This window comes from Aquarana catesbeiana, linkage group LG05 (genome assembly GCF_042186555.1).
Source record: "Aquarana catesbeiana isolate 2022-GZ linkage group LG05, ASM4218655v1, whole genome shotgun sequence".
Taxonomy (NCBI): domain Eukaryota; kingdom Metazoa; phylum Chordata; class Amphibia; order Anura; family Ranidae; genus Aquarana; species Aquarana catesbeiana.
Genome location: NC_133328.1, coordinates 493,242,625 through 493,265,487, shown reverse-complemented (window position 1 = coordinate 493,265,487; position 22,863 = coordinate 493,242,625). Strand labels below are relative to the sequence as shown.

At 40.6% G+C, this 22,863-nt stretch overlaps 1 protein-coding gene across 1 annotated transcript in view; it reads left to right on the top strand.

The window, feature by feature from the left end:
- LOC141145979 (opsin-5-like) overlaps positions 1-7,977 on the top strand; it is a 46,557-nt gene extending 38,580 nt beyond the window's left edge. The window contains exon 5 of the mRNA XM_073632764.1: positions 7,360-7,977. Within this exon, the coding sequence (XP_073488865.1) occupies positions 7,360-7,977 (618 nt within the window). The remainder of the gene's footprint in view (positions 1-7,359) is intronic.
- The last annotated feature ends 14,886 nt before the right edge of the window (positions 7,978-22,863 follow it).

Genomic DNA, 22,863 nt, shown 5'->3' with positions numbered 1-22,863 from the left:
TCTCGTCTTCAACCGTCTGTTACTGGACTGTTGTCCACATCTGACGCAACACAAACGCCTCTTGGTTGATAGGTTCTGAACCGTCTTTTTTCTCGAGACTTGAATATTCGCAAAACTGCGCTAATCTCTCCCCCCTCAGCAAGGATCGAGATTTCTGTAAAAATTGAGAAATGACGGAACTGTCTGGCTCGCCAAAATGAAGAATATTATTAATATCTAAATATTCTTGTATCTCAGAGGCGCTTCAGGATGAATAGCATTGATAGCCAAACTGACTTAAAACAAAGTGTGAGTTTATTGTCACACAATTGGCATCATAAATACAATGTAAAAAATATAATAGTTCAGTTCAGTGTGGGTAAAAATATATGAAATAGAATAAAAAGTTATAAAGCTGTAGTAAGCTTATGAAAGCATGTGTGCTTCATGGCTGCTGTGCTGTCTTGTGTGTCGTCCAAGAAGAAACAGGAAATGACGTTCTCAGTCTTCTGGCAGTATTGACAGCTGTCCCAACTTATCAAAGTATCTTGTGAACATGTCAGTATCATCTATCGTAGTGACTATGTGTCTGTGTGTGTCTGTCTGTGTGTCTGTGTGACCTTCAATATGGAAGCATTGGCTTTATATGTTACATGTGAACGTGTGAACGTCATAACCTCACACCAACTTAGAACCTTGTATGGCACATATTCATTTCTGCTAACTTTAGCAATATGCTATACAAGAGAAGATTCTAACTCAGAGTCATATACAGCATAGGATTGACAAGCCCACATGTAACACTCCATACTTGAAGTAATGTACTGATCATGTAATGTCATATAACCAAACATCTATATAATATGAACACATATTATCAACTTTACATTAAGTGACTATATACTAGTACTTATTTATATGACTGGAACTTCAAACTAACTTAACTTAACAGGATATAATTCACAATGTATATTCCTTTAGCTACGTGGACACGTGTCTATTTTTGTCTTCTCATGACATTCTACACCAAGATACTTTAAATGTCATACTCAAATTGGCTACACCAGAAAAATCCAGCAATGCTCAGCTTTAGATGAAGAATCATGTCAAATCAATTGATCAAGGTCATTCACACATACTCTATTTATTATGATTAATCATAAAACCAAATATGTTTTGCAAGCTTGCCATGAATATAATATTACACCTATAAGTGCCGAATTATGAATTTGGAATAATATTCTAACACCAATAAATTACCCAAATATTTTAAAGAACATTCTGAAAGTCCTGTAAAATTATTGTAGCATTTTCACATAGTGTAGAAAGCCTTAGAATCTTTATTTAGAATATTTTATTACAACTTATATGATCTAGCGTGGTGAGTGATCATTGATCAGACTCTTGGTCTTTCTCTTATTACATTGACTTGTGAGTTATGAAAACCAGCAAACCTCCCCATCACATCTCTTTGGTGTTCTCTGTCCTCATTACCTCCATTAGAATGCTATGTTCATACAACCAAGTCTTATGAAAGCATTAATGAGCACATTTCACCAACAAAATTGCCTTTCCTCAGATAAAGAATATTAATGCTCCAACATTATTTCCTATTTAGTTGGGGCACAATTAGTAAAGACAGAAATTGTGCTTTTGTAGTTATAAAGCCGTTAGACGTTGAAATAATTGACGTTTATAAACAAAGTGCTCCTTTTTCATTTCAGACCATTAATAAACAGCCAGGAAACAATAAAAACAACTTATTTTAAAAAAAGGAGCTCTAGAAAACAGGTAAAATCTTTCAATGAACTGCTAATGTTATTTAGGAAAGACTAAAAGTCCTTACAATTTACTATAAAGTGGATGTAAACCCTTCACCCAGTGAAGTGAAGAGCCTCGGATGATACACAGAGATTAAACAAATCCTTCTACATAGGTTTTACTTGTATATCTGCAATCTTCCCTTTTCTACACTCTTTGGAAAGTGCAGATCATGTAAGAAATCTTTCTTCCTCTTTCAGCAGTGGGTGTGGAGTCTGGGCTTACACTGTGTGAGAGCTGATTGGAGGAAAGGCACACCCCCCCCTCCACATAGGCAGAAGAACAAAGAAACATGCAGAGCTGAATAGACAAGCTCTCTGCCTATCTACCTCTAAGCTACCTCCCCAACACAAATTTTCAGCTGATCTTGTGTCGGAGAACTTTTCAGAAGTGACCCTGCTGTTAATAGGGGAATGGAGCATCAGAGACAAACGGCACTTAGAGCTTTGAAGAGAGATAAGTAAAACACTACAGATAACACTACAGAGTGCCTAGGTCAAATTTTCATGAATATGGTTTATAACCCCTTTAATTATTTCTCAGACACACCCACTGCAGGCTTCCTGTGTTTTTTTCTTAACAGAAAGCCTCATGTAAAAAATGGCAGCAGGAGAATTCCTCTAGCCACCAATCAAATTCAAACCTGGGTTGGAAATTTGAATGTGATTAGTGGTACTGGAAGCACCTTGCACAGGAAGTACACTCCTAGCACACTCCCATTAAGCTGCATAAGGGGTGGTTGCATTAAAATGCAAGGTTTGTTTATGCATAAGTGGACCCCCAATGAAAATCCATTGTTCCCCCTGCAGAATAAAATTGAAATATAAAGTACCTTCTACCCAGCTTTAAAACAGTAAAGGGTGAAAGGGTGAATGCTGTGTATTCCAATGAGAAGACCCTCCAGCACAATGCAGGAGTGTATTAACAAGAGATTTGGGATCTTCTGTATTCTCAGGATCTCTCTGGAAAGATTGTGATGTCATACTTGCCAGGGCACCGCATGTGGAAGCTGGGTGGGAGGGAAGGTAAGGATATTTTAACTTCTTACCACAGGTTTTTTTTTTTTTTTTCTACAGGAGGAAAAGGGATTCTTCATGTTGGGTAGTCCACTATTGAATAAGTGAACCTTTCATTTTTAGTGCAACGTCCACTTTAAAGGAAGCCTGTACTTTACCCATTCAGAGAAACCTCAAGTACTTATGCCATGTGGGGCAAAGTATTGTGTACAACAGACCCAACGGGAGGTAGGAGACTAAGATTATTGTAGAAATCACAGTAACGCAGCTTAGATATTCCTGTCTGTCAATATGTATGACAACTTAATGTACTGTATATACAGTATAACTCTTGTCACTCTAAATCTCCTTTTTGCATTCCTGTTTTCTTTTTTTTTTTTGCAAACTAACATTGCAAATAAACCTTATTATGTGTTTCTGTTCTTTTGATTTCAGTGAAAGAAATGTTTCACATGCCAGATTAATCAAAATGCATTTAAAAAAAGACAGATAATATTTAATGTGGCATCTAGGAAAAAGTAAGAATTTGGTAGTATGATTTGTGATCTCTGTAGTTAAGTAAAGTCCAATCAAAGTGAACAGCATTGCGATCAAGAAATATATAAAAAGCAAAGTAATTTCTACTGTCATCGCCTTGGGCTGAGCTGAGGAAAATCAAATGCAATCACAAATTAAGGACAAGCAAGGTGGCAGACGGCAGTGTCATCACATATGAATTATATATGCATTCCTGCAATTGTAGCTAAATGAATTGTTCTAGCTTTCTGGTTTATTCCTGGTTTCACTAATTCCTTTATATCATCTCTGCAGAATTAGATGTTTTTATTAGATAATTGTATTGCATTTGGATCTGACCGGGTTTCTCTCTTTACTCTTTGCCATTCTGTTTTTTTGCACATAGTAGGAAAAGGTCATCATTGCACAAAAATCGTAAAAAAAGAAACATTTACACTATTCAGGGACATGATCAATACACCAGTAGGTTGTATGCTGATACTGTAAGTAAAGATTACAAAAGTAATTTAAAGGAGAAGTATGGCCAAGGCTCTTTGGCCATACTTCTTAGTTCTGCACTCATATGATGCAGATTCAGCTGAAGCCCGCTGTCGGAAGACGTCACAGAGCTGGCCCAGGCTCTGCAGTGATCCCAACAATAACTCAACCCAACAATGCCGCTGATAGTCTGAGCCAGCTGCTCCCCTGCACAGCTTGGACTCCAGTGGGCAGTCTAGGGACAGAGCTAAAAGATCTGTGACTGTTAGTGAAGACTGAGAACTGACAGATCAGCGGTCATTTGATTGCTCAGTTCTTGGTCTTGGAGCCAGCAGGGGACAGCTGCAGTATCGGGTCGATGCTGCAGCCACATAGGTGAGAGTGATTGGGTGTTTTTTTTTTTAAATACTGCACTTCTCTTTTAACCGCTTCCCGACCAACCGCCACAGTTATACAGTGGCAGATTGGCTCCCCCACGCAAGCCGTCGTAGCTATACATCGGCTCGCGGGGTCGGGATAGCAGGTGCACAGTGGGGGTGCGGATGCTCGGGGCCGACGGTCGCGATGACCGCTGGCCACGAGCGATCATGAGCAGGAGACACAGAACAGGGACGAGTGTGTGTAAACACACACTTCCCTGTTCTGTTCTGACAGGAGTGACAGATTGTATTTAGCTAGGAACCACGATCCGTCACTTCTTCCAGTCAGTCCCCTCCCCCTTCAGTTAGAATCACCTCCCAGGGAACACAGTAAACCCTTAGATCGTCCCCTAGTGTTAACCCCTTCACTGCCAGTGACATTTTTACAGTAATCAATGTATTTTTATAGCATTGAACGCTGTATCAATGCCAATGGTCCCAAAAATGTGTCAAAATTGTCCGATGTGTCCACCATAATGTTGCAGACACGATAAAAATCACAGATCGCTGCCATTACTAGTAAAAAAAAAAAAATAATAAAAATGCTATAAATCTATCCGCTATTTTGTAGACCCTATAACTTTTGCGCAAACCAATCAATGTACGCTTATTGTGATTTTTTTTTTACCAAAGATATGTAGAAGAATACATATCGGCCTAAACTGAGAAAAATTTGCTTTTTTTAAAAAAAAAAAAATGGGGATATTTATTATAGCAAAAAGTACAAAATATTGTGTTTTTTTCAAAATTGTCGCTCTTTTTTGTTTATAGCGCAAAAAAATTAAAATCGCAGAGGTGTTCAAACACCACCAAAAGAAATCTCTATTTGTGGGGAAAAAAAAAGGACGTCAGTTTTGTTTGGGTGCAACGTTGCACGACCGCGCAATTGTCAGTTAAAGCGACGCAGTGCCGAATCGCAAAAAGTGCTCTGGTCAGAAAAGGGGGTAAATTCTTCAGAGGCTGAAGTGGGTAAAGGAGACCAGTGCAATACATTAAATACATAGATTGCTAGTGCTTACATTTCTGGCTGTTATGCACACTGAATTGCAATCACAGAGTCACTGGGCCACAACAATTATGCAGATCCAGATTTCTATCTTACTTTCTGAGTGTTGTTTCAATAACTCAGAAGTGGCTACTGGAACAGAGTAACATCCAGGCAACTAACAAACTAACTTTCAGATGGAGGTCAGCATTGGTAGCTTACACATTTCTTTCAAAACAGATTTTCCTAAAAGGGTTCAAACTATAGCAATATGTTATGTGCCCCCCCCCCCTACTCCTCTGCTAAGCACCTCCTCTCCCCTGCAGGTACTGTCACTTTTAAAATTGGTACCTTCACAGGTTCCTAAAGTCATCGAAGAACCTCAGGCTGCCATTTGGTTAAGGGATGAGCATTGTGGGTCCACTCGCTGTTATATTCTTTAATCCAACCCATTCTCCAAACCACTTCTGAAATTTTTTTCTGAGCTTCAAGTACCTGATAAGGTCATACTTTTAGTTTGATGTGAGGCTCAGTTTCAATATCATGGTACATTATGTTAATTTGGCCAGGTAATTCTGAAAAAAACACTTGATTTTTCAAGAACTCTTGAAACCTCTCTCACCTCTTGAATCTTAGTAGCAGACAGAATCTCCGACATCCTAACCTCTATTATACCTCTTGCTGCTAATACTTTAGGGGTCGCTCTCTGCTAAGAGAGCCTTCCAATCATTCCACCAGGATGTTATTAGTTTTACATAGTATATTTGGAGGGGCTTTTTTTCTGGACTGGTATACCTGGTAGTTGATATCACTGATTCTCTCTCTGATCTCTGCCACTTTGCCAGAAATGTACTTTGTAAAGTGAGCACCAGAACAGTTATAAACTGAGATTGTGCAGCATTTGCCCAGCAAGGGAATGACTTTGATTAAAAGGTAACTCCACTGTCGTGGGGGAAAAAAAAAGCAAATAAAGAAAAAATTATATAGCGTATACAATTGCGACACAAGTCATATTGTAATTGAATGTTATTAAAAATTACCTTTCCTTTTCAATACGCAGCCACTGTAATTTTCTGAAAATGCAATGCATTATGGCTACCTGGAGTTGTTCTGTACACAGAATGTGTACTGACCACTCCCCAGAAATGTAATTTCCTGCTTGCGTTATTGGTTCACCAATTTTCCCAGAAGTCTGTCTAAAATAGAAGTCAGATTTCAGGCATCCCCTGCAACAAACATTTCATTTTTTGGTGAGATACCCCCAATAGGAATATGTCTAAAGGGATGCAGGCCCAGCAGCTTTCCTCATTAGTGCTCTACAGCTGCCACAGCTGATTGATAACTATGAAACCACTCCTATTAGACCCACTTAGCACAGAGGAACAAATAGGGATTACTTCAGAATAACAAAAGGTAGGAATATACAACAAAGGTCGTTATAATCCTTGCAATGTACATAGATCACACAGAAAGGAATGTTTTTTTCTCAACAAAAGTGGAGTTACACTTTAATGATAGCAGCAGTTGCATTTCTGTGACAGGGCAGTGTGACAACAAGTTGAGCAATCTCTTTGCAACCAATAACAGCTCCCCCCTATGAGTAAAAGAGTTATGGAACTTGGCAGAGCTAATGAGTCTTGCCATGCCTATGAATGTATAAGCAGTACATACATTGTCTCACTGCCTTTCATTATGATTTATCTATGCTAGCCATACATGTAACAATCACAACGTATTGATCATAATACAGTCCTTAATTTAAAGTGACAATGTCACTCTATCTAATCTCTAAATCAACGACATCCCTGCAAAGAAAGCGGTTAATACTTACCCCCCCTGCTGTCCATGCTGTTGATCCCCGCTGTCTTTACAAGATATGCTAAATGAAAAATGTTCAGCGTCATTCAACAAAACAAAGATCGATTTTCCTAAACCTAGTTGAATTTTCTGTCAGAATCAATTATTTTATTTCGGTTAAAATGATAATTTGCATATCAAAGCAATAATTTAGAAGATATTTTCACATATCACATTTATGTTTACGTATAAGTAGTCATCATAAGAAAAATTTTAGTTCTTAGTAACTCTAATAATTATAAATATATATGTTTCTTAACTAATACAATGTCTTCTCTTTTTTTTCCAGCTAAGCATCGCTGTGTGCATTGGTTTCTTCACCGCATGGAGTCCATATGCTATTATTGCTATGTGGGCAGCATTTGGGTCTATTGATATCATTCCTCCTTTGGCATTTGCTGTGCCTGCAGTATTTGCAAAAGCGTCAACAATGTACAATCCCATGATTTATCTTCTGTTGAAGCCAAATTTCCGAAATATGCTTGGCAAGCACTTTACAGTTCTATGCAAAATTTGTGCCTTTCACTGTCTGTGCATGAAACACGTCAATGTTTGCCATCATGTAACACTTCTTGGGCTATTCCACAAACTGTTTGGCAGAAAAAGATCAAACTGTCTTTCAGTGAAATCAAAAGAAGGATGTCAGTACTTTCCATGTGATAAGTGCAAAGATACATTTGAATGTTTCAAGCACTATCCAAGATGTTGCCATGATGTACTCACAGCTTTGCCTTATACGAAACAAACAGATAATGTTTCCGAGATGAAGCCATCAGATCTCAGACATGGTGCCAAGAAGACTTTAAGAGTGAGTGTGCAAGGACAGAAAAGAACTGGTGTGGACAGCTTTGAAATAACTTTAGAAGTAATTCCTGGGTCTAGTAAATGTATATACGGAGATATATAGAGGAGCCTTTATACTCACCTCTCTCTCTTACCTTCCTTTCATTCCAGTGCTGCAGCCTTCAACCTGTTTAGTATTCCACACTTCTTTGGTTTCTTCCTTTGTCCTAACCTCCTTGGTCTCTTCCTGCCTTCAACTTACTCTTCCTGATCCCACCTGTGCTTTCTGCTTCTGTCTCCTATAACTACATCAACACCTGACGTGTTTTGACCCCTTACTAACTACTCTCTGTGAACCTCTGGGCTTAGTACTACTGTTGTTGGCAATCCCTAGACAAAGAACATATTAAGCTTGGCCAGCCTGTCCAGTTGCTATATTTTGCTGATGGCACAAAAGTACTATTGAATATAAATCAGCTTTAAAAAATGGCTGTTAAAGTTGAAGAGCAGTGCAGCAGAGCAGAGTCTGAACTAGTGCTCGTACCTTACAGTACACTATTCCCAACGCACACATTCCTGTAGAAAACGCTGTGCATTTAAGTGGGTGCTGAAGTGACTACCAGCTGGAACCATGTCTAGTCAGAGCAAGATAATGTCATCAGTACACCAAAGATTTTCAGAATGAGTTCAAAGCTTTATTCAGTGATCACATCGTTAAAGTAGATAGAACAGTATCGGAGCCACACAGGACCCCTTCATCAGGCATGTGAGGTCACATGCCTGATGAAGGGGTCCTGCTTGGCTCCGAAATGTTGCTATCTGCTGTAACAATGTGATCGCTGAATAAAGCTTTGGACTCGTTCTGGAGATCTTTTGTGTTCATGATGTATTCTCTTGCCCATACTACACTGTTGGTGGTATTTGTGGATAGGATTGGGAAACAGTGCACTACTGATTATGCTTCAGAACACCATTGCCATTCTAGGTAATCATAGGATGCTTTCTGTATTTCTCTGTGCTTCTAAGGAGGTCATTTACAAATGGTTTGCCAGACAAACAGATAATTAGATCAAGGGCAGAGGGCTTTTTTTTAAATGATTTTTACTTTTAAAAAATTAGTTCTTTAGGTCCTGAGTAATAAAGTATCATTGCTTTGGCTTAATTACTTCTGATTCAGCAAAAAGGTCAGCAATGACAGCTTACACATCTCAGGAAAGGTTGTTTCAATATATGCATCTTCTATAAAAATTCACTTACTGAACACAACACCATGGCAATATACTACAGAACTTTTTAAAAATAAGTCTTTTACTGTATATAGGTTAACTTACTAGTAAACAAGAGATCAAACAGGTAATGTGATTTTTTACTGTATCTGAGTTGATTAACTATTTGAATCAGTTTACATATTTTTAAGCATCGCAATTAAGAAATAATAAAAAAAATTTAATTGTTTTATAGCAAATATTTGTTTTACTTTCTACTTGCTATTTGTCGTATTTTGTTAACCTATTTATCACTGAAATGATTTTCAGTGGTTGTTAAAAAAGTGGTTGTTAAGCCACTATGTGATGTTTATACCATCCCATCTGTTAGATAAGAATACTGTATGTGTCCTAGTTGCTGTTGAAGCCAAATTTCCTAAATATGCTTGCCAAGCATTTACAGTTCTACACAAAGTTTGTGCCATTCACTGTCTGTGCATGAAACATGTCAATGTTTGCCATCATGTATCACTTCTTGCCGATATCTACTTGATTTCACAGTGACTCCCGGAGCTTACGTGACCCCCAACTCTCTCCTCTTCCTGTCTGACAGCTTCAACGGGCAGGGCCGAGCACTACTGCTGACATCAGCTGGGGAGGAAGGGAGGAGAGGGGGAGAGAGCCAAAGAGTCATGTGAGCGCCGGGTGGCGCTGCGAAATCAGGTAGAAATCTGCTTTTTTTTTTTTTTAGAAAACGCAGATACTAGAACACAGGTTCTTATCTAAAAGAGGGGATGGTATAAACATCGCCTAGTTTTGTAGCAGCGGGGAGGGGAGTAGAGCGGCACTAGTGAGAGCTGACAGGCAGGGAGGGGAGGGGAGAGGAGGACAGAGGGAGACAAAGGAGAGCTGCAGATAGCAGTGGATGATGGAGGCACGTAAACTGTCTCCGGTGTCAGGCTCAGCAGCCATCATAAACCGTGGTCAATTTAGAGGGGGGAGGGCAGAACCAGGCAGGATCAGCCAGGTATTTCAGGTGATAGAGAGGGCCAAATTACACAGCACAAGCACTGTGCTGTATAATATGCTTTAACCACTTCATGCAATATCATGTACCTGTACGTCATTTTGTTGAAGTGGTTATACCGGGGTGATGCCTGCAGCCAGGCATCACCCCGGTACCGATTTTTTTTGTGCACGGTCGGCTTTCAAGTGATAACAACCGATGCAGCTAGACTGCCGCTTGGCCGTTATCACAAGCAGCGAGAGGGGACATCCCCCCTCCCGCTGCTACGCACAGGTCTCCCGTCCCACTATAATCGGCATCGATTGGGTCTCCGATGTAAGCTGGAAGTGACGTCAAAATATCCAAGGCATTCAAAAATGTTGATATTGGCGTTAATACTTTGAAGTGCAGAGGAAGGGTTTGGGTCTTTTAGATCCCAGATCCCTCAATAAAGAGTATCTGTCACAAGGGATGTTTACACAAGGGATGTTTACATCCCTTGTGACAGCAATAAAAGTGATCAGAATTTTTTTTAAAAAGAAACAGTGTAAAAATAAGGGGAAAAAAAAAGTGCCCCCCGTCCCAGCGTGATCATGCACCAAAGAAAACGCATACGTATCACCGTGATCGTTAGAGCGAGAAAAATAATTCTAGCGAAAGACCTGCTCTGTAACTCAAAACTGGTAACTGTTAAATTTTAAAGCATCGCCTATGGAGATTTGTAAGCACCATAGTTTGTCGCCATTCCACGAGTGCATGCAATTTTAAAGCGTAACATGTTAGGTATCTATTTACTCGGTGTAACATCATCTTTCACAATATACAAAATAATTGGGCTAACTTTACTGTTTAAATTCAGTGAAAGACTGCTGCGCAATTACCATATGACATAAAATACTGCAACGACCGCCATGTTATTCTCGAGGATCTTTGCTAAAAAAATTATATATAATGTTTGGGGGTTCTAAGTAATTTTCTAGCAAAAAATACTGATTTTTTACTTGTAAACAAGTGTCAGAAAAAGGCTTGATCTTGACTGGTTATGGGAACAGGATCCATTTTTTTTTTTTTTTTTACAAACACTTTAGGTTGTATCAAACTCTCTGTGATTCAATGGGCCAGCTATTCCATAGAATTTTTTAGTGATGGTGATTTTTTTTTTTACAGATTAGGTCGCCAGGTCATCAACCCTCCCCGATTGCTCAGATTTGGGACTGGCATGCATAATGGGATAACACATGTGCATTGTTGATTTATATAGCCCATAGAGTCAGTAAACAATATATACAGTGGATTAAAAAAAGTCTACACACCCCTGTTAAAATGTCAGGTTTCTGTGATGTAAAAAAATGAGACAAAGATAAATCATTTGAGAACTTTTTCCACCTTTAATGTAACCTATAAACTGTACAACTCAGTTGAACAACAAACTGAAATCAGCATGGCACATCTTGACCTGACAATATTTGCCCACTCTTCTTCGCAAAAACACTCCAAATCTGTCAGATTGCGAGGGCATCTCCTGTGCACAGCCCTCTTCAGATCACCCCACAGATTTTCAATGGAGTCAAGGTCTGGGCCATTCCAAAACTTTCTTCTTCTTCTGGTGAAGCTATTACTTTGTTGATTTGGATATATGCTTTGGGTCATTGTCATGCTGAATGATGAAGTTCCTCTTCGTGTTCAGCTTTCTAGCAGAAGCCTGAAGGTTTTGTGCCAATATTGACTGGTATTTAAAACTGTTCATAATTACCTCTTCCTTGACTAAGGCCCCTGTTCCAGCTGAAGAAAAACAGCGCAAAAGCATGATGCTGCCACCACCATGCTTCACTGTGGGTATGGTTCAGCCTTGGTTTCAGACCATAACATATTTTCCCACATGCTTTTGGGAGACTTCAGATGTGTTTTTGCAAAATGTAACCAGGCTTGGCTGTTTTTCTTTATAAGAAAAGGCTTCTGTCTTGCCCCTCTACCCCATAGCCCAGACATATGAAGAATACGGGAGATCGTTGTCACATGTACCACACAGCAAGTACTTGCCAGATATTCTTACAGCTGCTTTAATGTTGCTGTAGGCCTCTTGGCAGCCTCTCTGACCAGTTTTCTTCTCGTCTTTTCATCAATTTTGGAGGGACATCCAGTTCTTGGTAATGTCACTGTTGTGCCATATTTTCTCCACTTGATGATGACTGTCTTCACTGTGTTCTATGGTATATCTAATGCCTTGGAAATTCTTTTGTAACCTTTTCCTGACTTATACCTTTTAACAATGAGATCCCTCTGATGCTTTGGAAGCTCTCTGCAGACTATGGCTTTTGCTCTAGGATGTGACTAAGAAAATGTCAGGAAAGACCTACTAGAACAGCTGATCAATTTTGGAGGGACGTCCAGTTCTTGGTAATGTTACTGTTGTGCCATATTTCCTCCACTTGATGATGACTGTCTTTACTGTGTTCTATGGTATATCTAATAACTTGGAAATTCTTTTGTAACCTTTTCCTGACTGATACCTTTTAACAATCAGATCCCTCTGATGCTTTGGAAGCTCTCTGCGGACCATGGCTTTTGCTCTAGGATGTGTCTAAGAAAATGTCAGGAAAGACCTACTAGAACAGCTGAACTTTATTTGGGTTTAATCAGAGACACCTTAAATGATGGCAAATGTGTACTGACTCCTATTTAACATGAGTTTGAATGTGATTGCTTTATTCTGAACACAGCTACATCCCCAGTTATAAGAGGGTTTGCACACTTATGCAACTGCATTATTTTTTTTATTATTTTTACAGCCCCCTCCCCCCCCCCCCCCCTGCTAAAAGATTTCAGGGTTTTTTTTTTTTTGAGTTGTACAGTTTATAGGTCACATTAAAAGGTGGAAAAGTTCTGAAATGATTTTTCTTTGTCCCATTTTTTTACATCACAGAAACCTAACATTTTAACAGGGGTGTGTAGACTTTTTATATCCACTGTACAATTACAACATACAAAACCAGATGTAACATACATTGTCTCTGGGCATAAAAGGCACCGGATTAGTGAAGTCACTGCAGGTTATAGGGATAACCTTTCACATCTTACAGTAATAATAAGGAGATACAGTATATCTTGGTATCAGTGTAGTAGATTGATGTGTTTGCAGTACTATGAGTTTACCCATGCATTATAAAGACTCTGAAATATTATTGTATTATAATTTCAGAAATGCTGATAAACATAAAAATGTATCAACAGTACAATGGTATTATGTAGTCATTTACCACAATTTGATTGTGCATAGCTGATGACCTTGTGACTCTTAATCCTTTAGTATTATGGCCTCTCCATGTTGGGGTAGTACAACATTGACTTCCAGCATAGTTAACCACAATACTATCGACAAACAACTGTTACTATTACTTTATATTATTGCTAATATAAAGATTTCTTCTTTATTGTATTTTATTTCTGTTTTCTTTCTTTGTTATTTTCTTTCATTTTCTTTTTCTATATTTTATAATAGATCTTCTATACAGATTAATTGGTTATATTATCAGTTAAATGTAAATTACTCATACTGTACATGCTTCCACTATGAATAATTTGGTAATAGTTACCTATTTACAAATATGTTATTGTGATTAAATTGCATGGGTATTAGGTACAAAGACATCAAATCAATGCAGTAAAAAGAAAATTAGTAGTGGGTTAGATACAAGCATTGTAAATCTACCCCTTTCTGTTTATGTTTGAGGCTTCTAAAATAGAAATTTTCAATAAAAATATTTGAAAAAAAAAGACCAGTGATTCAAATCCATAAAGTGTCCAGTGTTTCATATTAACAAAATATCAAGTCCAACTTTGCTGGGGTTTTTTGCCTTCCTCTGGATCAACTGTGGGTATAGAGGAAAATGTTATACTTACCTGATGGTAATTTTCCTTTCCTGATGCAAAGCATGACGGTATATACGTATGTGGTAGGCTCCACCCCTGCCCTATTGCAGGATCTATATAGATTCTATATAAGTAAGTCTCCTTCTTGCAGGCAGCATTCTTGTAACTTAAGATCACCGCAAAGCCCTTTAGGGAGGGACCTATATTCCGTCATGCTTTGCATCAGGAAAGGAAAATTACCATCAGGTAATTTTCCTCTTTCCTGACACAAGCATGACATCATATACGTATGGGATGTACCAATCACCAGATGACAAGGGTGGGAAATGCTGAAGTGTTTAAGTTGAGGATTACATCTATCCCTGCTAATGACTGAAATGTATTGTAGCTGAGGCTGCTGGGTCCATTTTAAAATGGGCCTCCAACGTGTTGAATGTAGACCAGATCGCAGTTTACATATTAGTTCTGGACGGACTCCTTTGAGTTCTGTCCATGGATGCGCAATCCATCTGGGAAAGCGGTCTCTGCCCTCTATTGATGTATTTGTCCTAGCCATGTAAGCCCCTTGACTAACTTGATCCGCACCACTGCGATTGTCTTTAATGGACAACGATTGTCCTTTTCTGATGCCTGTCACGTTCCTACGTACCTGATGGATGAGCCCGATAGTGCAGAGGATGTACTCCCTTACGTTTCTGACTCGCGGCCCTGATAGAGCAGACAGGTGGCTCGGGAGTGCAGAATGGTATGAGTGCCTGGTGGGTCAGCTGTGAGAATGGGCGCTCTGGAATCCTGATGCTGCAGGGATGAGGACCAGCAAGGTGAAATGCTTGTCCCAGATTTCTCAACAGTTCCTGAAGTGGATTTCCCAGGAATAACACCTTCCTCTGGTTCCATTCCTGGTAGCCTCTGGGATGTTGGATGTCTGAGATCCTTCTAGACCTATTAGCCATACAAAATACTTCTTCAGTGTTTTACTGGCCATATTGAGGATGTCTTATCCCTCTGAATGGAGAGTGAGACAATGTGTGCCACACTATTTGGAGGACCCCAGGGGAATGAACAATCTGCCCAGGTCTTTCAGAATTGATTTGCCAAGATATGCAACAGTTACTGGATTCCAAAGAGTGAGGACACGACCGAGCCTAATCTATCCTTTAATGCTGTCTCTAGGCTTACTTGTATACAGGGAACAGAGGATTCCATCCTTTCAATTCTGTAGGGTTTCCTATGATCTCATATACTTGACGTTTGGAGTAGGCGCCCTGACCTCCATAGAATTTCAAACACTAAAGGTGAGACCTCCAGGTGAGCCTTCACTTCTTGGTCTCCAGCATCTAGATATAACTTGTCTGAATTTGGAAGATACCGTTGGCCATGCTGTATGAGGTATTGACTTTCAGGAAGGAGAATAGGAGGTTCCCGGATCCAGGACTGTACGCGCAGATATCATGGCCTGCAGGCCACCGGGCAATTATTATCCTCATCACCACTGAACGACTGCAGATCCTGATAAGCATCCTGGAGACCATTAGGTTTGTTCGATATACATATTGGCTAATCTGCAGACCCAGCTGGATGTCAGTAGTTTTACTGCTTTCACCTCTGGGAAGCCACCAAGGTTACTGTCAGATTAATATCCTGATAGCCTTATTTGTTGCCGATCCCTTGAATGGCTTGTTGGTTTGGAGACCATCCCTTGACATCCAACAGCTTTGTACCTTACGGCGTCTGGCAGGAAGTTCTAGGATACCCAAACCTAAATGGCTGGCAGACATGACTGGGAGATACCCCTGACAGAAGTTGACTAGTCTTGCATTCCTTCTCGACAGCGAAGATAGGACTTCCCAATTTTGCTGAGTCTTTGCAGCATAGCTGAGGCTCTCTTTGTTATGTTTTCGGAAGGACTTCAGCCTGCGACCACTGCAACTCTGACTTTGGACACCTTGTCCTCCATTGGCATGAATACCCGACAAATAATAGATTGCGATGATTGGTATGCCTAGTAGCTGATAAGCTGAAAGATTAGCTAGCTTAATTACCTCCCAAAAGGGACTTGTCTCCTCTGTGGAGTGACTGTTCCTGGTTCCACGTGGCTTACTACAGGCTTTTTCTCTACCCTTTTGCGACTGTGGGATGCAACCAATGAGAAAGAGCTATAATTTGTTCAAGTGAGATACTTATACTATTGCTCTCTCTGAGGGTAACTCTACTGTATTCTTCAGAGATTCAGAACTGCTTCCAGGCAGGTCATTGCTGTAATGAGACCAGTTGGTCTTGATGATGGCTCCTCCCAATGCGATGAGAATCTGAAATATAACTTTTTTTCCAGGACCTGGGAAACATTGCGCCAGGCTGTTGGCCAAACAAGGATCACCAGAAGTCCTTGCTCCCGCAAGACGGCCACTACCAGACCTAATGTCCTGGGAAATGCCCTGAGTTTGTGGAAAGGCCAATGTCTGCCAGGTGAACTCATAGTGAACTCGAACGGCCAAGTGAATGTACTTGCAGAAGCATGGGTGTCTCGAAGTGTGTATACAGTATACACACACCTGCTAGAGCTAAAGACAATCTTAAAAGTTGTGCGATTTTGCTGCAATTTTTATGAGACTTTAAGCAATGCCTGTGTATTCTTGAGGTCTATGGACCTCAAGTCGCATTAAAGTGGGATCAACGTAGTGCAGGGACTACTTTGAAGTCGCTGTGATTCGAAGTAACACAGCTATGAATGGTACTCCTTGGAAATCATGGGGTATGATTTGTGGAAGCCGAGCCTTACTGATGGCTGGAGAAATTGATTGCAACAATGATATATAAAGTTTTGGATCCTAATACTTCTGCTTGTTGACCAAGTCTTACTTTTGACTAAAGAAAATGCAGTCATAACCCTTGACATCTTCTTTGGCTGGATGGCTCACCGTTAAATCAGGTGTGGGAACACTTGTTTTCAGGCGTTAATTGCTCTAAAGCGTCATGGGAGGGAATGCAATGAGTTGGAGGAGAGGAAAGAAAATTCCAATGGCTTCCTTAATGCACAGGACCCACCCTAAAGCGCAAACTTACATATAATTCTGCCGGCCGACCCTACTGGGCAACTTGGGTAGACTCGGCTTTAGGCAGACAAATAAAGATGATTATTGATTCTTTATTCTCCTCTATAGTTTTCCCAGGTTTAACCTGTCATTCAATCTTAGTTACTTTGCCTTTTGCTTATGCTCTGGTCATTAGTGATTAACATAAGGGATTAATCTCCCTTCTAGATATCACTGGATCCGACTTTAACAGTCAGCACTCCGACTTAAAAGTGGTATGTGTTCCTTGTGGGGTGAGCCATAAGGGTTAACTGACCACAACGGACTACTAGAGAAACAGCATACAGCCTTGTATCCACAGTGGCTGAACTGCATCACTAGTTACTTTATTTTCACTCTAGGATCAGAGTAAGTTTATCACTGGCCAGAGCTCTGCTTTCATCTTGTCTGAGATCCTAACAGTCTGGCTACTGAAGTGAGCTCAACCGCAGGTCACAAAACACTACTTAATAGTAGTATGAACCTTCATCTCCAGATCTATTCGCTGTTCCAGGGCCTCTGCAAAGGATACTGCTTTTCTGCTGGCAAAATGGCACCCCTGGCTAATCTGATGACTGTTTGGCTGGCTGCTTTTGAGGCAGAGGTACCCTTTAAACCACTTAGTTGTTTGATTAGCTTAGTACCTGAGTAGTATTGAATAGGGATCCACACAGTCAGTTTGGACAGAGTTAAAACATCTACTTTTTGCTTCTGATATGCCAACTTGCCATAGCAACTTCCTAGAAGCAAGCTAAGGCTGACCCATCTGGCCAGTCTGCTAAAGACTCCCTGGCCAACTACTTCTGAGGTAGAGGTTGCCTTTAAATAAACACAGCTGTTAGATTAGGCTTGGTATGGAAGCATTAGTGACTATAGATAGGCCTTCTCAGTCTCTGCCCATTTGCCGCTGCCACTAGCCTGCAACTTGCCATGCATTTTGGCCGACACACCAGCTACCACCAGTCCACTATCGCCACAGATGATTATTGTAGAGATTTCCTTGGTCTTCTGGCAGTTAAATACATAGTGGTTCCGTTATGCTTGTGTCAGGAAAGGATTGTGTATATAGGATTGTATGATTTATTTTTATATATATATATATATATATATATATATATATATATATATATATATATATTTTTTTTTTATGTTTTCCCCTTTTATTGGTTGAACTAGATGGACTTGTGTCTTTTTTCAACCAGACTAACTATGTAACTATGTAACCAGAATTGTAAAGATTTACTCAGTAGCATGTTATAAAGTAAATTGTGTGGGGCCTGTGGTAGCTGACCAGGCCTACCAGGTATTTTCAATTGGTTGTGGATGTGCAGTGAAGAGTTAAACTGATCTATCCACACAGTGTAGGTGGGGTTGGGGATATCCACTTCAAAGCAATATTTTTTTGGGCTCAGAAAAGAGTAATGCCCTGTACACACGGTCAGATTTTCCGATGGAAAATGTGTGATAGGACCTTGTTGTCGGAAATTCTGACCGTGTGTAGGCTCCATCACACATTTTCCATCGGATTTTCCGACACACAAAGTTTGAGAGCTTGCTATAAAATTTTCCGACAACAAAATCCATTGTCGGAAATTCCGATCTTGTGTACACAAATCCGACGGACAAAGTGCCACGCATGCTCAGAATAAATAAAGAGATGAAAGCTATTGGCCACTGCCCTGTTTATAGTCCCGACGTACGTGTTTTACGTCACCGCGTTTAGAAGGATCGGATTTTCCAACAACTTTGTGTGACCGTGTGTATGCAAGACAAGTTTGAGCCAACATCCGTCGGAAAAAATCCTAGGATTTCGTTGTCGGAATGTCCGAACAAAGTCTGACCGTGTGTACGGGGCAATATATTTAAAGCTAATTCAGTATACCGACCAAGGTCTGGCAGGTCAAGAAAGTTCAAAAGGCACAACTTAGGGTCAGGCCCTATAATCAAAGTGAAAACTCAGTTGATTGTAAGTATGATTTGCTGCCATTATCCATGCAGTTTGGGACATCTCCATAGCATGTGTACCCTCCTGTGGGACTCTACTTAATGTTTTGTTCCAGTATTCCTCTGTTACTTGCCCTACATCCTCTTTTCATCCTGCTTTACACCCTAATGATATCAGAGCGCCCCTCTTGCTTATTAGAGTAAATTGTTAAAATTAGACCTTTACTAGAGAGTTGGATGCAGCAATATAGGTTACAAAATGCATCTTACCATGTACTAAAGGAAAAATGGATTTCAAATAGGGGTAAAATGTCTCCTTTGGCACAAAGAACCCCAACCTCCCTCAATTCTTGGAAGATGTTATCCTGGAATAGGTGTTATACATATTCTACTCCAAATATTTTCCAAATATCTATGCAGTTTTTGCAGGTTAGAATTTCGGTTTGGTGTATTTTGGAATATAGAGAAATGTACAAAAATTAAAAGTATATGAAAGTATGTTATGTGCTCATACAAAACAGTAGTACAAGTTTCAGACCAATTATTTACTACATGAGCTAGTTGTTGTAAAACATTGTAAAACATTAAACAATAACAACTGGCAATGGTTTGTCTATAGGCATGTTGGATCATGAAAATGGAAAATTGTATCAAATGCTTACCATAATTTTTCTTTCCTGACGCCAATTAATGGCAGCATACATACGATATAGCTCGACCCCTATATCCACCCACAGGACCTGTCCAAAACTATTAAAGTCTGACTGAGAGCAACCTCGCCCCTTTCTCCGTAAAAATATCAGGATCAAAAAAAAGGGAGGGTTCTTATGCTGCTATGAATTGGGGCCAGGAAAGAAAAATGACGGTAAGTTTTTGATACAATTTTCAATTTTCCTGACGCCAACATGGCAGTATACATATGATAAATAATGAGCTAAACAGGGATGGCTAAAATGAATAATCAAACTTTATTACAATGGACATGGAAGCCTGGACCATCATTCCGTTAAAGTCCAGTGATGTACAAGCCCTTGGATCTTCCCTGTAGTGCCCGAGGGATGCAGGTGCACTGCAACAACCAGCCTGCTGCTTTGCAGATGTCCCTATAAGCAAATGCCCGAATTTAGAGATCTAAAAATGGACCTAGCTGAATGAGCCTGTATTGCTTCTAGAGGCTCTTGCCTGGCCACACTGTAAGTTTTCTGGATGACCTTGACTCTCCAAGATGACAAGGTTTTGCTGTAGGTTCCTCCTCTGAATTAACCTGATGGAAACACAAACAGCCTTCTGGAGGATTTTACCTAGGAAGCTGCTTGAAGGTAGGCACTTGGTATATCCAGTGTAGGTTAGGTACTGTCTCTGCTGGAAAGGATGGGATTGCCACTGTTTGTAAGATGAAAACAGAAGCCACCTTGGGAGCAAAGGTGCTTGAGGGGCATAGGCCCCAACTTGCCTGGAAGGAATAAGATTTAGGACTCTGTAGCTCCAAGTGCTTGCAGAACCGATACTCTGCTCTTTTAAGCTATCGCCTGAAGTTATCGAGGGACACTGCCTCTCGAGTGATGTCCCACTGAGGACTGCTTTCTGATGATGCAAACAGTTCTGGCAAGAGAATCCAGGACCAGAATAAAAACCTACTGGGAAACGTTATTCCTCCTTAGGGCAAAGTCTCAGGACTGACCCGGTGAAGCATTCCCCCGGCTGCTCACATGCCCATTTTCCCTGGTGAAAGCTGAAATGGCTGAAATTTTTAGCCCTTATGGAACTAGGCTGAGCAACAAACCCAGATCCATGTGAGGAAATGATAGCAACTCTGCAGGAGTTGTAAGGATCCAAATTCTGTGAAGGCTGCAAAGGGTGCGAACCTGTTCCAGACTTCAGAGTAAATAGCATTTGTTGATGTCCTTTCTGGAACCTTGTCAGGATTGAACCACTTCCAGAAGATGGCCCAGGTCCTCCAATCCTTCCCCCTCAATTTACAGTCCATCATGGGACAGGTGTGGAAACACTTGTAGCTGAAGCGCTTGGTCCTGACTATATTGCATGGCTAGGGTATACCCAAGGCCTGCAAGCCAATCAGCATCCTTGCAATCACAGTAAGACCCTGAGACAACAGTCTCTCCTGGGACTTCATGACCAAAGTCAATAGAGAAAGGACATCTGCTAGGTGACTATTTCTTGGTTGAGTGAGAGCATCCACTTCCTCCAACAACGGGGGATGGTAGGAAGAGAGGCACCTTGTGAATGGATGGTGATGCAAACAGACTCAGCTGAGGGGGCCCCATACTTGAGTGATATGGGCAAGATCTTCAGATTGAAGACCCATTTATTTGGGAACCAAGTACTGGCATCAGTGGTGACAATGGTCCCTGATATTGAACCTTCAGGATCTGATCAAATGAGGGTCCCCTGACATACCCATCACCAGCGGTTCCTACGCATCTGGGGAGAAGCACTTTGAATCGGTTCAAGTATCAATGGATACTATCAATGGACGCTGAAAAAGCCTTCGATAGGGTGAACTGGGGCTTTATGAGTGAAGTCTTGAGGGGGGTGGGTCTGGGCGACTGCATGATGGGATGGGTAACGGCTCTTTATGCGGACCCAAGATCAAGGGTTAAAGTAAATGGTACAGTGTCCGACTATCTAAATATACGAAACGGAACAAGGCAGGGGTGCCCACTCTCACCATTAATATTCGCTATAATATTAGAGCCATTTCTTTGTAAGATCAGAAGCAATGGGAAGATAGCAGGGACATGTATTGGAGCTGTGGAACATAAAGTATCGGATTACGCCGATGATTTATTATTTTATCTATCGACACCACAGATATCTTCAATAGCCCTAATGCAGGAAGTGGACAGATATGGATACCTATCCAATTTTAAAATTAACTTTGAAAAATCAATACTTTTACCCATCCATGTCCCTCAAGAGATGGCAAGGACGCTGAGGAGGGCATACCCCTTTGTATGGAAGAAGGACTCCTTGTTTTACTTGGGGGTATATATCTCCTCAGATTAAAAAATGTTATACGACCTTAATTATGCCTCCCTAATGGCTGGGATAATGGGGGAAGAAATGGACAAGACAATATCTAACATAGTTTGGAAGAGTGAGCGCTATTAAAATGTGCATATTACCCAGAATTATTTATATATTACATACAGTCCCGATTAAATTACCAGGGACCTTTTTTAAACAGATATGGAAGGCCTTTGTAGCTTTTGTGTGGAATGATAAATGACCAAGGTTAGCCTATGACATTCTATGCAGAAGTAAGGCAGAGAGAGGAATGGGGCTGCCAGACATATCAGTGTACTACAAGGCAATGTCGCTGGTTCGAATATTGAACTAGTGCCACGACTCCTCTAGTAAAATGTGGGTCCAATTAGAAAAAACAATGGCGGGGAGGAATTTAGCAGGGGCCCCATGGATCCCGAGTACATCAAGAAGACTCTTGAAGTGGACATCCCCCTTGACATGGAATTCTTTGTCAGTATGGGACAATTTGAATAAAACAGGAGAGTACTCTCCCAGGTGTCCCCCTTAGCTCCACTGGAGGGATTCCCATGGTTCCCACCAGGGGAGGGAGGGGGATTTCTGGAGGCATGGGGGCGGGATGGAGATATGACGTGTAGTAAATTTGCCCCACGGGGGACCCTAGCAACCTACCCGGAATTGATTACAACTTTAGGGAATATACCCACATCAGGATTGAGATACTATCAAATGACAGGTTTCTTTAATAAGATAAAACCCTTATTAAGACCATTAAATTCAATTACGGTGTTTGAGGGCCACTGTGTGTGTTTGAGGGATGCTAGACATCTGTTGTCTCAGATGTACAGACTGATTCTCGGCGCCCAAAAGAGTACATACAGTTCCATACTTCATCAGGGAATGGGAAA